This window comes from Elgaria multicarinata, chromosome 1, assembly GCF_023053635.1.
Source record: "Elgaria multicarinata webbii isolate HBS135686 ecotype San Diego chromosome 1, rElgMul1.1.pri, whole genome shotgun sequence".
Classification (NCBI taxonomy): domain Eukaryota; kingdom Metazoa; phylum Chordata; class Lepidosauria; order Squamata; family Anguidae; genus Elgaria; species Elgaria multicarinata.
In genome coordinates, this window is record NC_086171.1 from 72,254,808 (window position 1) to 72,278,701 (window position 23,894).

General features: G+C 42.9%; 1 protein-coding gene across 1 annotated transcript; it reads right to left on the reverse strand.

The window, feature by feature from the left end:
• Positions 1 to 18,801: 18,801 nt before the first annotated feature.
• Positions 18,802 to 19,972, reverse strand: CCR4 (C-C motif chemokine receptor 4). Its single transcript, XM_063116227.1, has one exon. It carries the CDS (start codon positions 19,970 to 19,972, stop codon positions 18,896 to 18,898), a length of 1,077 nt encoding a protein of 358 aa, XP_062972297.1. The 3' UTR covers positions 18,802 to 18,895.
• Positions 19,973 to 23,894: the final 3,922 nt, after the last annotated feature.

Sequence of the window (23,894 nt, forward strand, 5' to 3'; positions counted from 1 at the left end):
GGAGAACGTAGGGGACACAGCAGGAGATTTCACTGGCATAGTAGTGCTCCAAGTGAAAAGATACATGAGCTGAAAGAGTGCAACAATGCACAGACGTGAAAATGCCCACTCGATTCACTAAGGAAATGGAGGGGGAAACCGGATGAAAACTGGATAAAAAAGTAGATGTGATGCAGCCCTATGAATGCACTGATATGTTTGTTAAACTACCCAGTTTGGTTCTCTAACATAGTGGGTCTCAAAATCAGATCTCTTGGGAAAATGTGAGCAGTTGCTATGATAGCAAAAGTCTCTTTCCTGACACTGGTTCCCATTTATGTCAAGATTGCTTGAGGAAGGGGAGAATGCCAAACTTCTTTTTTGCTGGGCTCTTTGATGACACCATTTTTGCTAATGTTTTTAAGGAATCTTAAAGCATATTATGCACCACTGTGACTTTGCTCACCTATTTCTGCTGCCGACACCTGTGCTGTACACCAGAGTGGCTGCTGCTATGAAAGCTGCGCACACATGCTCTGGTTTTTAGGGGCTTAAGTTATATGTGATTGTAGTCTGAATAGGATTTAACGTTGACCAAGGTCTGATTCACACATTCATGCCCATTATTTGATGAGCCCATTGCTCTTTGATGGACACATTTGTGCATCTCCCCCCCCCCCCAAAAGGAGCTCAGGACAGCTTGAGTGCTGTTTTTTCACTTTAGCCGTCCAACAAGTCTGTGATGCAACTTGTGATGCAACGAGTTTGGTGAGTTCTAAGGCCAATAATGATTCACGCTTTAGGCTGCGGTGGAGAACCTTCTTTTTTATTATTATTGAAGCCCGCTTTGCCTTGTGGGTAATCCGTCAGGGCAGGCATGCTGGCAGTGGGTGGGGGCAGAGCCAAAAGTGAGACAGGGTTTGCAGTGTTGCATCACAGTCTCTCTGTTTCATCCCATCTGTCTATCTCTGCTACCACCTACCTCATTTACAATAATACAGGTCAGAATTAATTGCTTGCGGAGAGCTTCCCTCTTGCCTATTACTCTGTCCATTCCATTTCCATATTTTCTGGTCTCTCCTTCCCTCCTGGGCTCCTTGCAGCTCCTTGCAAGGCTCCCCCCCACGGTCTCACCATGTAGCAGACTCCCCCACCCCCTCTCTCTCTCACACACACAAGGTCTGATTCATACACACACGCAGAGGAATAGGTGAGTAGTCCCAAGCGGAAGAGTGGGCCTGCACTGTGCAGAGAGCTATATGAAATTTAGTGGAAAGTCACATGCAGCTGCAGGTTCCCTAGTGCTGCTTTACACACCAACTGCTTTCCACTCACTTGTCTACCAGTACTTGCCGTGGTAATCACAAAAGGAACTTGCATCCTCAATGGATCCACAGCAGAAAGATAGTTTGCCCGATTTTCTTGCTACATGTCCACTGATGCATCTAGACTGCTGTATCAAGTGTGGAATGGCTCTGAGTGAAGACCTGAACCCAACTGCCAATTCCTGTTCCATGTTGCACAGCCAAATCACTACATGATAGGAGAGGAGCTGTAGCCCAGTGGTAGATCACATGCTTGGCTTGCAAAGAAATCCCTGGCATGTCCAGGAAGGGCGGGGAAAGACTCCTGTCAGAAACAGTTGCAAGCTGCTGCCAACCAGAGTACTGAGCTAGATGGACCATTGGTATGCCTCAGTATAAGGAAGTTTCTTATGACTTGTGTGTCACATAAAGGTATTATGTTTTGAGGTGGTGGAAGAGGGTATGAAAGCACTGTCTGTAGAATTGGTCTGTTATTTCACACATGCAAATGAACTGAATGGACTCATTCACAAGTAATGGCAGCAATCATGAGTTAATTAATTAGCCCACAATTTGCCATGGTGCACTGTCATTTTGCATGTGAAACCTCTGATCGAGCCAATCAGAGGTTGTTGTTTTTTGTCCAAACCCGGGCACTATAGGTTAATTGTTGGTTAAACTACTAGTTGTAGCAAGTTAACTGTGGGTTGTTTAACCCATGATTAGCCTATGGGGACTGTTCCATCAGTTTTTAAACTGATTTGTCATGCACAAGTGTGTGTGCTGCTCTGCCATCCTCTTCCACTTCACTGTACAACCTATGATTGGCTCCTTTGTAGGTTGTGTAGTGTGATGTGCCTGTTATGGACATAGAAGTGGGTTGTTGTCCCTAAACAACCCAAGAGCCTGAGTTTGCATATCATACTGCACAACTTCCAAAGGAACTGATGGTGGGTTGTGCTGTAAAATGGAAGAGGCAGTTTTTAAACTGCTGGGGTGTCATTATGCACAAACTAGGTCATAGTGTCTGGATTTGGACAACATGGAGTAACACTCAATCGGTGCGATCAGAGGTTGCATGTATGAAATGGTGGTGGCACGCACCATGGCAAATTATGTACTAATTAACCCATAATTTTCCACCATTATGAGTGAACCAGGTTGGGGTTGCATTCAAGTAACAAAGCATATGTGCATGCCTTATGGAGGTGTTTTATGACAATGTTTGTGACTGTTCTCAAGCCTTGGTGGAAACTTAGTGTGAAGTGTTTATGAATTGTAGACATTTTCTCTGATTTTACATTTGTCAGTAATTTGGTTTAATGATGGACAGACCTACATAGCATAGAAGAGTAAACCTAGCTAAAACTACAAAGTGTGTATGTTCTGTGTTTTAAAATTTTAAATTTTGTATACTTGTTTTTATCTCAATTTTAGAATTTCTGTAAACCGCCCAGAGAGCTCTGGCTATGGGGGCGGTATATAAGTGTAATAAATAAATAAATAAATAAACAAATAATCATTTGATTCTAATAAGTGTGACATTTAAGAGGGGTTATGTAGGCTACTCTTGTTGAAGAGAGTATTGTGAACTTTTAATAGAATTCTGTGTAACTTCTGTTTTTGCATATGTTGGTTGTTTCCAAACTAGCTGATAGCCTGGAATTGCCATGCTTTGATCACTCACTTTTTACAGAGAATTCACTTGTTGTCAACCCATAGCATTCTGCCGTGTACTGTGCTTTTCTCTTGTCTTCTAGATCTGATTTGTAGACCTGTTTTCCACCTTAAAACTCAATTACAGCACCAGCCTCAGCGATTTGGACTGAGAAAGCATTACTGAGGCCTTTCAGGGCTATTGTGCCTTTAATTGCTCTGGAACTGCAAACCTTAAGGAAAACACACTGTGGTCTCTCTGCTAACTAGATTACAGATGAGTGGCATATGTGTGGGTGGGTGTAGGTGTAAAAAAAATTAAGACAGGAAGACACCCCTATCCAGATGAGATGATATCATTGTATCAATAGGTAGAACTAAGTGAGACACACAGGAAGTTAGATGGAAGAGGAAGTCAGGGACACAGGCTTTGATTGAAGGAATACTCGCCCAATCAGGAGGGGACACAGCAGTCAGTGACTTAGCACTCTCAGGAGTCAGTCAGGGCTGGAGAGAAGTTAGTTAGAAGCTATGTTTGTTTGAGGCAATAAAAGCTTTATTTTTATATAATACTGCATTCCTCATTTGCAACAAACCTATCTTTGAAACATGGTGTCAGAAGTCTAACAGGACCCATTTACAACAACAACAAAAAACAGCTTGAGATTTTGGATTATGGAGCGAGGTTTGAAATCCCCCCCCCCCTGGATTTCACTGGGCCTAATCTGGCTTAAGCTTGGCAGAACTGGAAAGAGGAGTTTGAATTGTACCTGGATCTTGCCTTCACAAAAGAGGAAGAAAAGCAAAAAGTAAAGTTATTATATTATCTGGTTGGAGAAAAGGGGCGAGAGATATGCAAAACTCTTGGGTTTAGTACAACTTCTACTCTGCAACAGCTAGTAAAAGGGCTGGATGATTACTGCATACCTAAACAAAATGAAACAATGGAACGATATCAATTCTTTATGAGGCAGCAGGGGTCTGAAGAGAGACTGGATGCTTATGTTACTGCACTAAGGACTTTGGCAACAACCTGTAATTTTGGGGCTATCACAGTCTCCCTCATCAGAGACAGAATTGTCTGTGGGACCACAGACCGACATCTCCGTGAGAGGCTGTTGCGGGAGCCAGATTTAACACTGACTCGTTGTTTGGAGATTGCTAGGGCAGCTGAAGCTACTAAAGAGAGGCTTAGGACATTAGAAGGCACCCATGAGGTGCAGGTGCATGCAGTCCAACACCAGTCAAGTCAGTATAATGAGCAGGGCCGGCAGCCTCAGAGACGACTGCCTAAAATACAGTGTATGTTCTGTGGGAAACAACACGGAAAGAGAAAAGAAAGGTGCCCAGCATATGGACAGAAGTGTAAAGGTTGTGGCAAACCCAACCATTTCCAAAGTCAGTGCAAGAGTGAGAAGAAACCTAATAGGCTGGCTGTGAGAACAATACAGCGATGAGTCTGAAAACTGTGAGGATGTTTTAAGCCTCACTTTGGGTCCAGTGAATCATGATATCCACATAGTGGGGAATACAAGGAAGAAGGTAACCTACCCCACCGCATTGTTTGCCACTATGTTGTTGAACAAACACCCAGTTCGTTTCCAACTGGATTGTGGAGCCACCTGCAATGTGCTGCCATTAGCTCTAATAGACAAGAAAACAGATCTGGAACCATGTGGCCAATTGCTCATTATGTACAATAGCAGTACCCTGAAACCTGTGGGGAAGTGCAGGCTAAAGATTCGCAATCCAAAGAATAATAGACTCTATCGCTTAGAGTTCATCATCGTGGAAGGGAATGCCCACAGACCACTGCTAGGAAGCAAAGCAGTCCAAGCTATGCAATTGATTCACGTGCAACATAAGAACATCCTGAATGCTGTACAAGCCAGTGAGCAGAACCAGTCCAGGATTTGGACTATGGAGAAAATACTGAAAGATTTTGGGGATGTTTTTGAAGGGGAAGGACATTTGGCAGGGAAATTGAAACTTGAGGTAGATCCTTCAGTAGAACCAGTAAAGAACCCTAAAAGGAGAGTTCCTATGGCACTGGCAGAACCACTGAAGAAGGAACTAGCAAGCCTTCAAAGCAAAGGCATAATTGCTCCAGTAGAGACTAGCACAGAATGGATCAGCAGCTTGGTCATTGTACGGAAACCCTCTGGAAAACTCCGTATTTGTATTGACCCTAAACCTTTAAATAAGGCATTAAAACGTAGTCATTATCCCCTGCCAACCATTGACAATGTTCTATGTGACCTATCACGAGCCAAGGTTTTTTCAGTGTTTGATGTGAAAAATGGATTTTGGCACATAGAACTGGATAAGGAATCTAGCTACCTGACCACATTTGCAACCCCTTTTGGCAGATACCGCTGGTTACGAATGCCAATGGGCATCAGCCCTGCCCCAGAAGTGTTTCAACGCAGGTTGAATCAAGAGCTAGAGAACATCCCAGGCCTGAAGATAATCGCAGATGATATCCTAATTGTGGGAGAAGGAGATACGATAATAGAAGCAACAAGGGATCATGACAAAAAGTTGTGCCATTTTCTGGAGAGGTGCAGAGAGAGGAACATCAAATTGAATCAGGATAAGGCCAGATTAAGACTGAAAGAAGTACCTTACATTGGCCACCTGCTGACTGCAGATGGGTTGAAGGTGGACCCTGGAAAAGTTAAGGCAATCCAAGAGATGCCACGACCCGAGGATGTGAAAGGTGTGCAACGATTCTTAGGCATGGTAAACTACCTGGTGAAGTTTTGTAAAGGGTTAGCAGCTGACTGTGAGCCACTCAGACAGTTGACACACAAAGAAGTAGAATGGGAATGGTCAGAGAGTCATCAGCAAGCATTTCATAAAATTAAGGATACTATATCCAAGACCCCTGTACCGAAGTACTACAGCCCAGGAGAACAGCTAGTCCTACAATGTGATGCCTCACAAAAGGGGCTTGGAGAGGCCCTTTTACAAAAACAACAACCAATTGCTTTTGCCAGTAGAGCACTGTCAGAAACAGAGAGAGGTTATGCACAAATTGAAAAAGAACTGTTAGCTGTCCTTTTTGGGATGGAACACTTCCACCAGCTCACTTTTGGACAGACAGTACATGTCCAATCTGACCATAAGCCACTGGAAACCATTGTGCGGAAACCATTATTGAGTGCCCCAAAGAGGCTTCAAAGGATGTTGATGAGATTGCAAAAGTATGATGTACAGATCCAATATCATCCAGGCAAGCACCTGGTAATGGCAGACACATTAAGCAGAGCATATCTCTCAGAGCCCAGTGAAGATGGTTCAGTTGAAAAGGACATAGAGTCAATAAATATGCTACAATATCTACCCATTTCACGGCCATGCCTACAAGCAATACAGGAAGGCACAGAGCAGGATACCAACTTACAGATAGTTAAACGCATTGTCCTGGATGGTTGGCCAGAGACCAAACATCAGCTACCAGTGGAAGCTACACCCTATTTCTCAATGAGAGAGGAGCTCAGTGTGCAAGATGGAATTCTCTTTAGGGCAAACAGAGCTATCATCCCAGAGGCAATGCGCTTGGACATAATGAAAAGGATACACTCTTCACATATGGGAATTGAGAGCTGTCTGAGGAGAGCGAGAGAATGCGTATATTGGCCTGGCATGAATGATCAGCTGAAAACTTACATGGCACAATGTGAGATCTGCAATTCTCTAGGTGACAGACAGCAAAAAGAAACACTCCACCCACATGAGATTCCAAGGAGGCCTTGGGAAAAGGTAGGAGTAGACTTATTCAAGTTGCAAGACAAAGACTACCTCATAACGGTGGACTACTATTCCAATTTCTGGGAGATAGACTCCTTGCTAAATACCCGATCTCGAACAATTATCAGAAAGCTTAAAGGACACTTTGCCCGTTATGGAATACACGATGTTTTATTTTCAGACAATGGCCCTCAGTTTGTGTCTGAAGAATTTAGGGCCTTCAGAGCACAGTGGGAATTAGATCATCAGACATCGTCACCGGCCTATCCCCAGAGCAATGGGAAAGCTGAGTCAGCTGTCAAGACAGCAAAGCGTATTTTGGTCAAAGCCAAGAAAGCTGGGACAGATCCATATCTAGCTGTCTTAGACCACAGGAACACCCCATCACAAGGCTTGGATGCGAGTCCAGCTCAGAGTCTCATGGGTCGAAGAACTAAGACCTTACTTCCAATGCGAGGAAATTTGCTGCAGCCAGAAATCCATAACAGATGAGCTGACTCTATAGCAGAACAAAAATCTAGACAGGCCCATTATTATAATAAGTCGGCCAAAGATCTACCTGATCTACACAGTGGTGAGCAAGTCTGGATTCAGCCAGCAGGGCAAGAGAACAAGGAATGGCGAAAGGCAGAAGTACAAAGGCAAGTGAACACACGGTCATTTGAGGTGGTGACACCAGAGGGTCAAGTCTTCAGAAAAAATCGTAGACATCTGCGGAGGAGCAGCCAACTAGTATCAAATGCAGGTGTGCAGAACCACAACCAAGAACAGCAATTCCAGGAGGAGAGAGCACCCACTTCACAGTCTGGCCTCCAGGGAAGAGGTCATTCGGAATCCCCTGCCAGAGAGACTGGGGAGATAGTTGAAATGTCCTCACATCCTAGGGATACCCATGATACCGCTTATCACCCCAGAGAAACTACATCTCCTATAGCAAAACAAGTAAGAACTCGAGCAGGTCGCCTGGTACAGAAGCCACACCATCTACAAGACTATGTTTAACTTTTTTGGGGGGGGGGGGTAAATGGGAGTTGTAATGTATTGTTGGTTAAAATAAAAAAAGGAAAGATGTATCAATAGGTAGAACTAAGTGAGACACACAGGAAGTTAGATGGAAGAGGAAGTCAGGGACACAGGCTTTGATTGAAGGAATACTCACCCAATCAGGAGGGGACACAGCAGTCAGTGACTCAGCACTCTCAGGAGTCAGTCAGGGCTGGAGAGAAGTTAGAAGCTATGTTTGTTTGAGGCAATAAAAGCTTTATTTTTATATAATACTGCATTCCTCATTTGCAACAAACCTATCTTTGAAACAATCATTGATATTACTTTATGAATTGGTGCCAGAATTTACTTGCTTTCCTCCCCCACACCCCACTTGCTTTCTCCCTTTGCATAATCTCTATTAGATTATGAGTCTAATGGCAGAGACTGTTTTGTCTCTTACTCTCTGTATAGCACTTAGATAAGTGAGATGGATAGATAAATAAATTAGTAGAAGCTTTTTATGGTTTCTCCCTCTAATTGTTTAACGTAGCTATGGCATTGTTAATGAACTGGCCCTTAATTAGTTGGTTCCTGTTCCTTACATGTGGGCAGTTTACTAGTTTCTTCCAGTCTATTTTTCTTTTTTAATTGTGAAGTAGTGCTTTTTTGCAATGAAGAAAAAAATAAAATCGAGGAGGTGAGTTAGTTATCAAGGGGCAATCATGAGATTATTCATCAGTAGTGCTTCTTCTGCACTGAGCATGAAACAGTTAGAGGTGGAAGCTGAAAGGAGGAAACATCCAGTTAATGTTGATGGGAACTTTGCTGAACAAGACCTAATTAAGCATTATTGAAGGATCTTGGCCATACCATAGGCATAGATCCCAATATTAATCACAGAATGGCACCAACATTTTAATTCCACTTCTAGCTGATTGCAGGAAAGTGATATTTCAGCAGTATTAAAAGGCCATAGTGTGAAAGCAACCTCTGTTCCTGTTCCAATTAATATAAAATAATATTAATATCATTGTTGCTAGAAGGCAGGATTTTTTTCTTGCTTCTATCATGGAATCTTCCTTTCTTATGCAAACTGTATTTTTTTCAATTACTGTAACATTTGTTAGAAAACTATTGGCTTTACTAGCCATGTTACAAAACTTGTATAAGAAGAGTCTTATAATAAAAGGAAAAGCTCAAAAATAAAATATTTTTGTAATCGTATTTCTAATATTGTGGCTTGAATTTATCCAAAGGTCAGAAAAAAGGAGAAATGGATTCTCAGGATGCAGATTTATTTTCATGAAGCCTGACATGTTTCGGCCTGTACTTTATTCAAAGGCCTTCCTCAGGGGGCTGTAACAATAATAATAAAACACATTTGGATAACACATAATATTAAAATATGTTTTTGTTATTAGATTAAGCACATTGCTACAAGGGCCTATGCTCATAGGTAAGTTTTAAAAAAAATTCAACAAGGTGGCACTAGGGCCTGTATTGATAAAATCATATCAAACTGGTTTCTACAAAAGTGCAATATACAAATCCTTACTTGTTAGAAGATAGTGTCTGCAGAATTTCCTCTAGCAAGATAATTGTCTCACGTGATAATCTATGGTGACTGAAAAGAGTAAGATTCAAATCCATCCTTATATTATTAGTTCATTTTTGGGAGACTCTGCCAGGTGTTTCCATGTAGCTGTAATAAGACCAAGGTCTCATAGTGAGACACTGCTGCCATTGTAGAGGATTGTGTGCAAATAGTTCCTGAGTCACAGGAGTGGTTAAAAAATAATAATCCTGACCTTCATTCAGGCCACTCAGATGCTCTCCTCCTTTTGTTTTTGAATGTATCCAAAGCAACAGAAATGTGGTGGGTTTTAGAAAAGGGTTGGTAGTAATTAATGTTAGGAGAAAAAGAAGGGAAAGGTCAGAGGGCAAATAAAGACAGCATCTTCAGCATACTTACCTGGGAATAGGCCCCATTGAACTTGATAGTACTTACTTTCAAAATTATATATATTTAGAATCAGGCTGCATAAAATGAGGAGTCCAGGAATGTCCTCATGTGCCTTTGGTACACTAGGGCTGGATTTACTTCAGAGTAGGCATGTATAAGAGTATGCTGTCCAGTGTATGTACTGCACAACGAGATGCCTGCTGAGGCATCCACCATCCTAATCTCTGGGTCCCAACCCTGCAACTGACTTTTCTTTTCTTTTTTTAAGGGACTGCTTCCCACTGTTGCTTGGTAAGCTGGCGTGGTGGGGGAAGCATGGAGTGACCAGAGCAGTACAAGGAGAGGGTGGCAGAGCAGTGGAGCACTGGGAGGGGAGGAAGCAGGGGTGGTGGGTACAGGGGCCAGGCCGCCTGGGGGACACATGGCCCAGGGCAAGCCCACGCAAACCTGGAAGTGCCACTGTGTGTGTGTCAAATACGCTAATGCTATTTCTGTTATTCCCTACATTGTGCAGAGCTTATTTCCAATAACAGCGATGAAAATACCACACAGCTGCCTAATTAGCCAAGAATGGAAGGTACATCTTTGTGCCCATAGCTGCTTTCCCAACAGCTAAGATGTTATTTACCAGCCATAGCCCACTGAATTAATTACCAAAAATACAGAAATCCTTCCTCCTTCCTCATTGTTAGTCAATAAATACGATGGCAGGAAAATGGCACATCATCATTGCTTCCTCTGCTTCTCACTCATTGTCCAGAATACTAAAAGGCAGGAGAAGTTTTGCCTTACTGAGCCTGCTTTTTCCTGTTATAGCTCCTTAGATAAAATGGCTAGACTTGACACTACCTGGGAGTAGGTCCCATTCAATTTGGTGGGAGTTACTTCCAGGTAGACATAGATTTGGTTGCACTGTTTGTTTTATTCAAAAGTTGAAAATTCAAATAAGGGGTTTGACTATTCCTGGGAACCAGTGGCAGCTGGTGCCTTTTGGGGCTGGTAGGGCAGATGTTCAATATCCTGTTGAGATTGACAGACATGGACAGGAGATCATGTGTGGCACTTGGCAGCTGCACATGTACCTGCTGATGGGGCGATCCCTTTGCCACAAGTGGGTGGGGTGGAGGGTCACTGCCCCATTTGCCCCCAATATAGAACTGTCTCAGCTGGGGCTCTGTTCCCTCCTCCCTGCCTTCCAGTTTCTTCAGTGACTGCAGAAGTTGTTAACTTTGTTGCTGTGGTGCTGCCAACTCATGCATATATCCCCACACCTACATTTGAATATCCAGCAAGTTTCATTTATTTCATATGATCTTGCAGTGCAGTTGGGTGGGTCTGTGATGGCCCCAATCTGCCTGTCTGTAGCCATAACTGCTAGAAAGAAATAGCAATTTGTTCTCTTGTGGAACATTAAGTAGGTCTCATCAATGGAAGAGTACACTAATCTCTCCTATGTCCTATTTGGCCCTGCCTACAAAAGGTTTTGTGCGGAATCATTTTGTGTTCTAGGGTTATCTGAGGGTTATTTAACCCTCAAATAATCCATGCTGGCCAGCTTCGTAAAACACAACAGCCACTCCCCCACTGTGGCTTGCATATTCAAATTGGCAGCTGGCATAGTATCTCAGAGCTCCATGGCTAAATTAACCTATGGTGGCTTATCATGATGTGCAAACCAGGTCAACATGGTTCTCTCATTCCACAACCACAGGTTGGAACATGGTGAGCAGAGCAGAAGCAAGGGCGTTTGAACATTTTATAAAATCTGCCAGACTGTTTGTTAGTAATTGCATTATATACTTAATCTGCTTCGTGCATTAAAAGCTTGCTTGTATAGCACATTTCGTTACCTTCAGGATTTTTTTCCCCATCCAAGGGAACTACATGTCAACATTCCCAGGAAGTTCACTAGTTCAGTAAAATAGACTACCCTTTATCAGGTCCAATCAATGTTCACAGTGCAGTATGCGAGCATTTGAATCGTACTGGGATCTTCATCAATATAAATGTTTTTTAAAAGGGAGTGTATGTCTTCCAAAATGTAATTTGTTGGGCTCCAGCTTATATATTACATATAAAATCCTATCCAGAAAAGAATGGACTCATGCCAGAGCTCCAGCTTTCTTCATTTAATACAGAGCTCCATCACACCACTGCTTTATCGCACTCTCGCCATGCCTGGTATGTGTTTTTGCAGCATGGTACTCACATGACATTGCCCCTGTCCTGTGCTCATCTCTCCTCTCCCCCCCCCCCTTTCAATCTTATTTTGGAGCAGGGAAAGTCCGTTTTTTTTCCTTCTGTGCGCAATAAAGCCACTCCTCTGCCCCGTGTATTGCTGTCCTTGTGCTGTATCAGACCATCCTGGTTTTTATTGGGGGCATGTGTGTCAAAGGGCGTTCTCACTGACAAAACAGAAGGGTGGGGCGGTTCTCCACTCTACCATGAAGGGAGAGGGAAACAAGGGTCGCAAACACCCTGCAGAGAAGGCGAGCAAGGCTGCCCATGCCGACTCAGTCCCATTCTACTCTATGGTTCTTACTCCTGAGTAGGCATGTCTAGGTTTCCTGGCCAGAACAATGTTGGGTTCCCATTGTCATGCCAGCATTGACCACAAACTTCTTCAAAAACTAATTGTAATATTTTCTTTTCACTTATATTGTTTAATATGATCTTAGGGGAAAGCACGGTGTGTTGTTTTACCGTAATTGTGCAGTTTCAGGCTGCCATACTATTGTATTTGCACAGAAATAATAATAATAAAAAATTAACTGTAGGGGAAAGGAGAACATAGGGAGCTGGCACAGTAGTGATACAGGTGAAAAGATACATGAGCTGAAATAGCGCAACAACGCATAGACGTGAAAGTGCCCGGCACTAGACTCGTTAAGGAACTGGAGGGGGAAACTGTGGGGAGGGGAAGTAGGTGTGATGGAGCTCAGTCTCATCCAACTCATTGCCTTCTAGATATTTGGACTTCAACTCCCATCAGCCCCAGCTAGCATGGCAAATGGTTAAAAATGCTGGGAGTTGTGGCCCAGTACATCTGGAAGGCATCAGGTTGAGGAAGGCTACTCTAACACATACAAACCAAAAAGTCCCTCTCCTCCCACACTGCTATCTAAGTACCCAGAATTAGTCAGACAGCCAGGGTTTACAGTAAATGTGGGGCGGCTGTGTTTCTCCTTTGAGTCAATAGAGAGCTTTTATAACAGCAATGCTCTCGAAGAACCTTAATAAATGATGCTACTGTTAGAAAGTACAGGGTGCTCAGGACTGGTTTTTGGAGCTGGGCAAGCTGGGTGCTTGCCCTGGGCACTGAGCCGAGCTCAGTGATGGTGGAGGTTTTTGGTTTATTGTCCCCAATGAGTCAGGTTGGAAAAAAGCAGTACAGGTGCAATCCTACGCATGTTTAGAAAGAAAGAAGATCTGCTACTTGCAGCCTTTGCAAGCCAGCATGGCTAAGGGATGCTGGGAATTGTAGGACTTTTTCTGTCTTAACATGCCCTAAGTGTCTTTAACAGTTTTTCAAGTTGTTTGGGTGCTCACTGCAGGTGGTTTGGATACTAACTACAAAACTAAATGTACATCAATTAAGGTATTTTCCAATTTCTAGTTTGATGTCATTCATTCTAGCTAAAAATCAGTGGAGTATGGCTTTACTCTGAGGCAACATTACGAAGTACTATAAGCAATACTAATATTTAGTTGTAAACTGCCCAGAGAGCTTAGGCTGTTGGGCAGTATAAATATGTAATAAATAAATAATAAAATAGATAAATATAATACTATAAAGAATATGAGCAGTATAATTTTTTAAAGAAAGCAATCAGTTGATCAGGGGTGCTGAAGAGGTTCCTTGCCCAAGACACTATTTATCCTCGGGCTGTATATTCAATTAGTTTGTACACATTTTTGGAATCAGCAGAGTTATATTAACTATGCCTTTACTACAATTGTTAATGTACCAGCGATTTTGATTAGAGGCGTTGGTTGGGAAAATGAAACAGTATTAAGGCTATAGTATTTCATGCTTATTTCTTGAACAACATTTTCCTTTGCATCACAGTTCTTAGGTAGATGCTAAAGAAAATGCTGTTCAGGAAATAAGCATGAAATACTATAGAAAATAAGCATGAAATACTATAATTGTTGTACTGCCTCATGTCTTAAAATATTATCAACAAGAACTTTCCTAACCAACGCCTCTAATCTAAATAATTCATATATCAACAATTGTAGTAAACTGCTAAATAAGTAGTTCTAACTCCTACTCTGATCCAGTGAGAGAGACTGGTGATGCGTAACGCAACCCTGATGAACTCTGTGCCACGACTTTTAATGCAAATTGAGCTGTGTATCCCCATCTCAGACGGCCAACTACGTGTGACTACTTGTCTGTCTCTACAGCTGGAATGGAGCCCATAGCTCCATACACACCTAACAGAAAAGAACAGCACCAGTGGTATTCCACTAGCGTTATTAACCACATAAAATAAAAAGATCATGGTGGGGAGCATTACATGTACCATTTCACCTAATGCATTGGTTGTTCTCTCCATTGAAGTACTGTACATGTCCTACAGTCATAATAGCATTAAGGGGATTTTTTCAGGATCACTGAAGGATGAAAATACATACCGTATTTCTTCAATTGTAAGATACCATCAATTGTAAGACACACACTAATTTCAGTACCATCAACAGAAAGAAAAAAACCCTAAGACACACCCACAATTCTAAGACGCACCCCATTTTTAGTGATGTTTATATAGGGAAAAAAGTGCATCTTAGAATTGAAGAAATAGGGTACTCTTGACTCACACACAGCTCCCTCTCAATACTTACATAACTGCCACTCTTTCCTATGCAAACATAGTGGGCCTGTTCAGACAACACACTAAGTCATGGTTTGGCCACTAACCCTTTTGCAGCAAATGGTTAGTGAGCGTGTTTAAACTGTGGTTAAGTCGCTACCATGGTTAGGAATAGTTCATGGTTCATTTGACACGCTAAGCCATAATGTTTAGCTCAAAATGCTTAACCACTGTGGCTTAGCGTCTCATCTGAATAAGGTCAATGTTTAGCTCAAACACTTTACCATCATGTTTGAACAAGGCCACTGTTGGGGTGAATGGTTTGACATTCCCTTGTTAAGCTGTTTGGTTAGCTTATGTTTCAGCAATGGAGGTTAAAGGATAGTAGGGGCAATCACTGGCTAGTTGGAGTCCTGGATTTCAACCAGAAAGCAATACCCTTCCAGCAGGGGCTGTCTTCACAGCTAAGTTGGCACTGCATTCCCCCTAAATCCCGCAGGGTGGCATCAGGTAGTCCCCCTGCCAAGGAGGGAGTGTGGGATTTCTGGTGGTCATCTGGGTACCTGAGCCATCAACCCCTGCCCTCTTTCTGTCTTCTGGCAACCAAACGCCGGTCATCACCTGCCCAGAACGCCCTCCGGATCAGCTGTAGAGCGAGGTAAGACAGTGGAAGAGCCAGGGTGACCCTGCTCCCACCACTTAAACCAAGGTAAGTCCCCAACCTTTTTGCCACACAGCTTCAAGGAAAAGCCCTGTGGTAGCTGCAAATCTGCATCTGTGTCATATAACTAATGAAGCACTGATTCACAGCCACCACAGGGTTTTGAGAGCCTGTAGGTAGGAGGCAGGCAAATGTAAGGGGTGCCTTCACTGGAAACTGCAGTTCTTGAAGAAATTGTGAGATCTGAGTTTCTAGCTGGGGTAATTTGGAACCTCATGTACTATATTTGTAAGTAAAGTAAATATTATTTAGCATTTCATCTTTAAATTTATATTTTCCTCTTAGGGTGGAGCTCTATCGGACTTCCATGCAAGGGACTGAGGGGATGCACCCTTCCTTAACTTCAGCATTTCAGCAGTATCAGATGCTTTCATCCCAGTCACTGCACCTGATCCTCTTAATTGTTCTTCAGAATAGAAAACTATACCAGGGCTGGATCTACACTATAAACTGTTTATAAAACTGTTATAAAGCGCTTTAAAGCAATAGTGTAGATCCGGCCCTAGTCATTTCGCTCAAGGTGTTCGGAATTAATTTTCCATTATACTTAACTTTCATGCAGGTTGCATAAACTCATCCATAGACTTATTCTTTTCACACAAACTGTTTATTTAAGAAAGATGCTCATTCTAAAATAGTGATAAAATATTTTACAGCATTAAAAAAAAGTTTGTAAAAACAAATGTTTTAAAAGTTCATTTTTACCACACACATTTCTTATGGTAACTGTTTATAGGCAATAAAAGACACTTGGGCTTGATGACAGGGATATGGAGGCTTCTGTTGGCTATAAGGAAATCAACAAGTTTATTTAAAAAAATGTTTTTATGCTTTTTCTTTCCCCCCATTTTTCATTAAAAAAAAGGCGGGGGGAAGAAATGCAAAATATACCTGGAGGGCGGGGAGAGAAAGATGACCTATACAGCCAAGAATGACCTCTTGTGCAAAGCCAATATTAAGGTCCAACTGCATCCACACAGCAATGACTGTGCACCTAATTCTAAATTCATTCCTGGGAAGTCAAACTGGAAACATGGCAGAGCCACCTTGTGAGGAAGGCTTCCTATGCCCCCGCCCCATGTGTATGAGGTCCAAGATTGGGGTGCTCCATGACGTTAAGCTCATATAGATGTATTGGTTTCAACAGGGCTTGCATACAATCATATACTCATACAGCCCAACATTTGTGCAGAAATATGATTAACAGAGCAATCGTAGCACCCTGATTTGTTGGTTGCAGGGGGTTAGGATGAGGCAGAAGTGTTCCTCTGCCGGCGGAGAACGGAGCAGATCCATCCTGAACGACCTTCAGTTGTGCCCCTGGAAAGTTCAGTGGGTGTAGATTTATTGCTGCCAGTAGTTCTTGAAATGAGGCATTTCAAGGCCAGGACAAAGGTAACTTTGATCCAAGATGCCGTTATTCTATCAAAAGGCACCAGGGTTTGGCCCCTCACCTATACCAGACTGGGTTGGCCCGCCAATTCATGCTCCCCACCTCTCCCTTAAGATGGCTCTGCCTTTTGAGACACTGGTAGGTGAAGGAAATTGGCACCAGTAAGGAGGTGGAAGAAAGAGAGACGAGCTCTGGTGCTGTGCGTAAATAAACAATGAACGTTTTATTTTTGTAACGATGTAAAAACGCTTGACGTTTCGGATTCAGAAGAATCCTTCCTCAGGAGCTGTAATAAGAAAAAAGGATGGACAAGCTGCAAAACTGCAAACACAGTTCGCTTGAAAAGCCTCAGCGTTTGTGTTTGCAGTTTTGCAGCTTGTCCGTCCTTTTTTCTTATTACAGCTCCTGAGGAAGGATTCTTCTGACTCCGAAACGTCAAGCATTTTTACATCGTTACAAAAATAAAACATTCATTGTTTATTTGCGCACAGCACCAGAGCTTGTCTCTCTTTCTTTCATCTGCCATTTGAGAGCCCACAGGAGAAACTGAAGGGCAAACCATTTTATGCCGTGCCATCAAAACAGAGATATGCAACCTATCTGACCACATTTTGAGGTAACATAAGTAATGAGGTAACAGAACTAAAAACCACACACACTTTGTACATTTTGTTTAAACGGAGTGCAAGTGTGATTTAAAGCTGTTCTGTCTCTGAAAGGAGAAGAAAGGTCCCAAGACACAAAAGGACTCACCAAGGTGTCTTGAAACTAATAAGATGAGGATTAATATCTTTTCAAGTATTTAAGTTAACCACAGAGTTGAGGGATAAACTGATAAGCATAAAGGAGTAGAACTTTCCAGGACTCAGTGCTGTTCTTTTATTTTCCATCCCCGAAGCTTTTGTTGCAACTAGCCTTTATTTGTCAACATATAAGCCTCTACGTTTTAGAAAAGCAAACTTATCACTGTTCTGGTGCATAATATATTATCCTTTCTGCACACCCCTCCAGTTTATTCCAGATCTTCAGCCATTGAACTTCAATGGAGATATGTTTACGCTTGTTAATCTTTTTTATATATGTCCTATTAACCAATTTGAACATTTAAAAATCCTCCTCACACTGGCTGACATAGATTCACTCATTCTCTATAGAACACAGGTTGGCAACATTCTTGGGCCCATAGGAACATTTGAAAAGCTATCACAGGCACTACCACAAAATGTCTGCCACGGGGGCCTGCCTAGTCACAAAGGACAAGTAACTTCCACAAGAAACAGACTGCAAGGCAGAGGCTGGGTTTGAGCCCCAGATGCCGAGCCACATTAATTGCTGCCACAAACCACAAGATATACCCATTTTACAGAACGAAAGCTGATGTTCTGAGACACCCCTCCCCAAAGACCAAAGAAGCCCCCCAAAGTAAACAGACACAACCCCCCAAAAAAAACTTTAAGGAAAGAGGCAAAAATTGCCCCCCAAAATGACCAAACAGACGGGCAAACTGCCCCCCACAAAATCCCAAGTAAGCAGAAAAAATGACCTCCCCAAGCAACAAAGCAGGCAGGCAGGCAGGCAGGCAAACCAAACTGCCTCCCCCCCAAAATCAAGCAGGCAAGCAAAAGTACCCCCCCCCCGGAAATCCAAGCAGGAAGGTCAAACCCCCCACAATCAGGCAAGCAAAAATGGTCCCTCCTCAAAAACCCAGGCAGGCAGGCAAAAAACAGCCCTTCTCTCCAAAAGTCCAAGCAAGCAGGCAAAAATGGTGCCTCCCCCACAACCAATGCAGGCATGTAAAACTGCCTCCCCTCCAAAAAAACATACCTCAGGCATGCAAAAAGACAATTATCCATCCCCTCAAAGGAAAAAGACACACATATGCACACTCAGCTTCACCTCCTCTTTTTTTTCTCCTTGCAAGGATGCTGCGGGACCCACGTTTGAGAAAAGTTACCAGAGGCAGAGTGGCTTGATGGGCAACCGGGGGTTGTCTGGAGGCCCTGTTGTGCCCATGGGTGTCGCATTGCTATAGAGTGCTATGTAAAGGAGCTTTCATCAAAGCTTTCCCAGATAGCAATTTAATATCACTAACTGATAAAGAATATGGGTCTCTTATCCAGTCTGTAACACACTTAATACAACTCAAAATGTATATGGAGTTGAATGACATGTCTCTTAAAGCAATTGCTATTTCACATGCAAACATTTCATGATGTTAGCCCATCTGGTCCTGGCGTCTGATTTTCATTTAAGTATTTTACAGTTTCAGTCAGTTCCTTTATTATGTTTGGGATTAATCTACCAGAGATTATTTCAGGATTTTCAGAGGGCCTCTTCATCACTTGTGGATTGAGTGTAGAGTGAGCCTGACGACTCAGGGTGGAAAGTATCAGGGAATCCACAAGGTTTGAAAAATGTGTTTGAAAAGACACAGTTCTTAAAGAACAGCTTGATGTATTTCTTGAACTTTTGCCCCATAAAAAAATAGATAACTGGATTAAGAGAGCAATGAAAAAATGCTAGTGTTTGAGTCACCTGTGTTGCATAGTCCAGGTTTTTGCTTATTAGACATTCTGTAATAATACCTATATCCACCAAACATTGTAGGAAAAGTGCAATGTTATAAGGGGTCCAAAACACAAAAAACACAATCATGACGGCAAAGATCATCTTCACAGCCTTCTTCTTCTTCTTATTTCTGCAGTGCAACAAGGTCTTGACAATCTCTGTGTAGCAAACAAACATGACTATGAATGGCACAAGAAGGCCTAAAATGTTGGTTTCCAACACACTGAAAAGTTTCCATGTCGTGTGATTCTTCAGGTACACAGGTTTGCACATGGTATAGTTATATTCATTAACCGCTTGGCTAAATATCAGGTCTGGAACGGCCGCTGTGCTGGCAACTAGCCATACGACAACGCTAGCAAGAGTGCCGTAGCGGACGGTTCTGGCTTTCAAAGCAAACACAACGTGAACGACGGCAAGATACCTGTCGATGCTCATGAGCATGATAAAAAAGATCCCGCTGTAAAAGCCAACCTGGTAGATCCAAGAGATGAGTTTACAGAAACTATCTCCAAACACCCACTTATCAGCCACAAAATAAGCCCAGAAAGGAAGAGCAAAAACAAAAAGCAAGTCGGAGAGGGCAAGATTGAGCAGGTAGATGTCCGTCATGGTTCTCAGCCTCTTGTATTTCAACAGCACCAAGACGACGAGGAGGTTTCCTGCCAAGCCAAGCAGGAACACTAGCGAGTAAAAGGTGGGAAGGTACCAAGAACCAAAGTACCTCACTCCCTCTTTGCTGCATGGTTCATAGTCATTGTAATTATCATCATACACAGAATAGTGTATGTAATCCGTGGTGATGTTGACTGCTTCAATGGTAGTGGTCATTTTCTTTGTGAAATCTAAACAGAAAAATGAAGTGTGTCAAAATTAGGCCACATGGGCAGACAGATGGGGTGGGTGGGGTGGGGACACAATTTCAATGAATTTCTCCAAGAGGAGAAATTCTCCAAAAGTTTCTCACAGGTAAGGCTCACCATCCACAGAGATTACAGTACAACTGCTTCCTTTTTTAAAAACAACAACACCTAGGTGGTTTTTTTTGGGCGGGGGGAGGCTGCCACTGCAAATGGGACAGTAGTAACTGTGTTGATAGCCTGACTCTCATTTTGCATTCTCCATGATGCCCCGAACTTAACATCATTCAGCGACATTGTGGGAAGTGTGGAGCAGGGGGAAGAGGGTAGTGCTATGTCTAAAAGCTCCATCCGACGAACATTTTACTGCATGCTCGTTACTGGGCACTCATGGATTACTCACATGACGTTGTCTGCCTCTCTCGCGTCTTCTGCCCCTTCTGCCCTTTGTTGCACTGCAAAAAAAACCCAGGGAAAGTCCGGTTGCTGCTCTCTCCTACGGGACTGAATGGGGCTAATTACTTCCTGTTTTCAGAAAGCGGCATCGGAGCGGCAACAGAGAAGCGATGGGAGCTGCGCGTTTGAACTAGATGCGATGGGGCTTTAAATCTGTCCTCCAGTTTCCTGAAAGTTTCCTCACCCCATGAAAGTGGCTTCCATTTTTCTACCTCCTTCTCAGGGTGTTTTATCATTTATTTTGAATTGATTTTGCTGGTGTTTTTGAGCTTACCTAATCACTGTGAGGTGGCTGAGGGGGTAGCATATGTGTATGTTTTCTTTGTATTACACCTCTCTCCATTGCTCTGCAGCCTCCCAGGCTGCCTGCACTTCCTAATGGGAGGAATTATCTCTGGGAGCCTCATCAGACAGGGGCGGGGTGGTGGTGGAATCTTATTTCCCTACCATCGCTTTGCCTCCTACTTCTGTCCCGCAATAGGGACGAGCAGCTTCCTCTTTACTCAGGGAAGAAAGAGGAAGCAAGCAGTGACCACGTGGCCCATCCAATGGGCGTTTCTATCATGCAGCTTCTCCTGTACACAGCAGGAAATGGCGGCAATTATCATTATAGCCAAAAAAAGAGAGGGAAAAAGGGAAAGGATTTTTCAGGTCTTTTTTGTGACGGAAAAAACAGCAGAAGGAGCCGGAGACTCGTGGGAGGAACGCTACATCGTTAAAATGTCCCTTGAAGAACTGCGAGTGGCCAGTCACAAGCGTGCCATAAAATGCTCATCTGATGACGCTCAGGATGTGTTCCCCTGGGTTTTAAATGAAGTGCAGGAAGTCGAGGAGGCTACAGGCTGCAGGAGAGATCAGGGGCATTGCTAGGCCTGGGCCTAAGGGAAGGGTGACCTTATGAAAGGGCGGACCAGGCTCCTGAATCTTTAACAGTTGTAGAGAAAAGAGAAATTCATTTGTATGCATGCAGTACCTGGTGAAATTCCCTCTTCATCACAACAGTTAAAACTGTAGGAGCCCTGCCCTTTTTTGGATCTGGTCACTATAGCTCCTACAGTTTTAACTGTTGTGATGAAGAGGGAATTTCACCAGGTATTGCATGCATACAAATGAAATTCCCTTTTCTCTACAACTGTTAAAGATACAGGAGCCCGGTCCTCCTTTTCATATGGTCACCCTACCTAAGGGGCCTTAGCGCTGAATCTGTTTCCCTGGAACCTAGATCTATTCCACTGAGCCCTGAGTGCCCTTTCGTGCCAATGGAAACTCCCCTCCCCCACTTAATTGCCATGTTGGGGGGGGGCAGTTTTCAAGGGCGGTTGCAGCTGGGGAGGGAAGGGTTAATTCTCCCCTTCCCACATGCTGTAACAAACAGATATTGTCTGATTGTTTGTATTTTATGCTTGTTATGGTTTTAAATTTTGTATACTTGTTTTTAATCACTGTTTTTAACTTTTGTAAACTGCCCAGAGAGCTTTGGCTATGGGATGGTATATTATTATTATTATTATTATTATTATTATTATTATTATTATTATTATTATTATTATTATTATTAATAATAATAATAATAATAATAATTTCCCCATCCCGCCAAATCTTCCCCTGCATGGCAATTAAGCTTAAAAGAAACCATTGTGGCAGGGTACAAATGGGGTGGGGGTGATGGAAATGACATCTACAGTTTCAACAGAGTGCAAGAATGATCAAATTGAGCTTGAAACCAGCTAAATTTGACCCTTGCCATGTGTATCTGTTCCCAATGCCAAGCAAAGGATTTGACATTCCCTTCCTGAGAAATGGCATTTTCCAACAACTGTTGAATGCCAACTACTGCACCTACAGATGGCTGCACGTGGCCTCCTCTCCACAAGCTGCAACTCATCAAGCACAGCTTTCCCCCCACAGCTACCACTCTGTAGAGATGCCAAATTTGGTTTCTCATTTCTGACCTGTGCCTTAAAGACCCCATGTAGAGATATTAGGAGGTAATAATGTTAATCTCCCTACAATGATGCCTCTTTTTCTGCCTAGTTGTACAACCCTGTCATATACCCTTGTGGTATCAATGGTGGTTATCACTCACTTCTAGGATCATACACTTCTTGATCTTGTGCGGTATTGTTATCCGTCATCAGTCTCGCAAAACTATTAATCTGACACACACACAGAAACTGGGTGGCAACTTTTTATTGGACTTGATCAGCATCTCTGAGGCCTGAGCAAGCCACCTCAAAAAAGCCATGCCATTCAGGTTCAGATACATCTGAATCTGAGTGGCATGGCTTTTTTGAGGTGGCTTGCTAGTGAGGGCAATTAGGAAAATCCAACTGGCATGTACAGCAGGGTAAACAAGCCACCCTGGTTAACCAAGCTGTGATCCTGCAAACCTAGTCATTGGGGCTGTTCACATAACATGCTAACCATTCAATAGTTGAGTGTGGGTTGTTATTGAATTGAGAGCTGCTTGTTGAACTGTGGGTCAGCATGTTGTCTGAACCCAGGACTTCTTCCACAGGGTAGCTTGTTAAGAATGTAGTGTGGCTTATTTTTTCAAACAAGCAGCCTTAAGATCGCGTGGTTTGTTGTTGGGTTGTTCTGGTGGTTAACAAGCCACACTGTATGGTTAACCACTGAGTGTGGGTTAACATGTTGTGTGAACAGCCCCAATGACTGGGTTTGCACAACACAACAACCTATTGTGGGTAACTAGCTATGGTGGGTTGTTGTGTCATCCAAACTTGGACCACTTTCTGCAGGGCAGCTTATTTGGGGGGTAAAAGTCACCTTGACAACCCATGGCTTGTACTAGGGGTTGTTCAACCCACAATGGGTTGGCATGTCAGCCAAACATGGAACAGCCATTTAATTTTGGATTGTCAGGATCGGTTGACAAGCCTCTCAGCAAGAACAGCAAAAAAACCTTCTTCTCTTGGTGGTTGCACCCACCTGTGCCAACTCAAGCTTCCATCGCCAGTGACTGCCCCTCGAATGATGCTCAAGTAGCACTTTGGAGCGGTTGTCACTCCATCATCCTATCTTTTATTTTTCAGCCCCAGAAATTTGCGTATATATATCTATATCTATATATATATCAGTCTTTTACAAGTGCGCAACTGGGTAGCCTTGTATGGTTTAGTTGTCAAAAGGAGTGAGGAAACATACAAAGATATTGGCAAGCTGAGACTCCATATAGGATAATTTACCTTCAGTTGATGGTGGCCAAAACATCTGGAGGGCCAGACATTGCCCAGCCCTGTAAATTATAATAATTGTTTCTATATTTGCATCTATACATATACATTAGCATCTGCAAATGAGTGTCTTCTTTTGTACTTTTTTTTGGGGGAGGGGCAATGTGTAAGTGGCCACCCTAAAAAAGTCTGAAATTAACCCTGAAAAGACTTCTGACCAATCTTCAAGGTAGGACAGGCTGC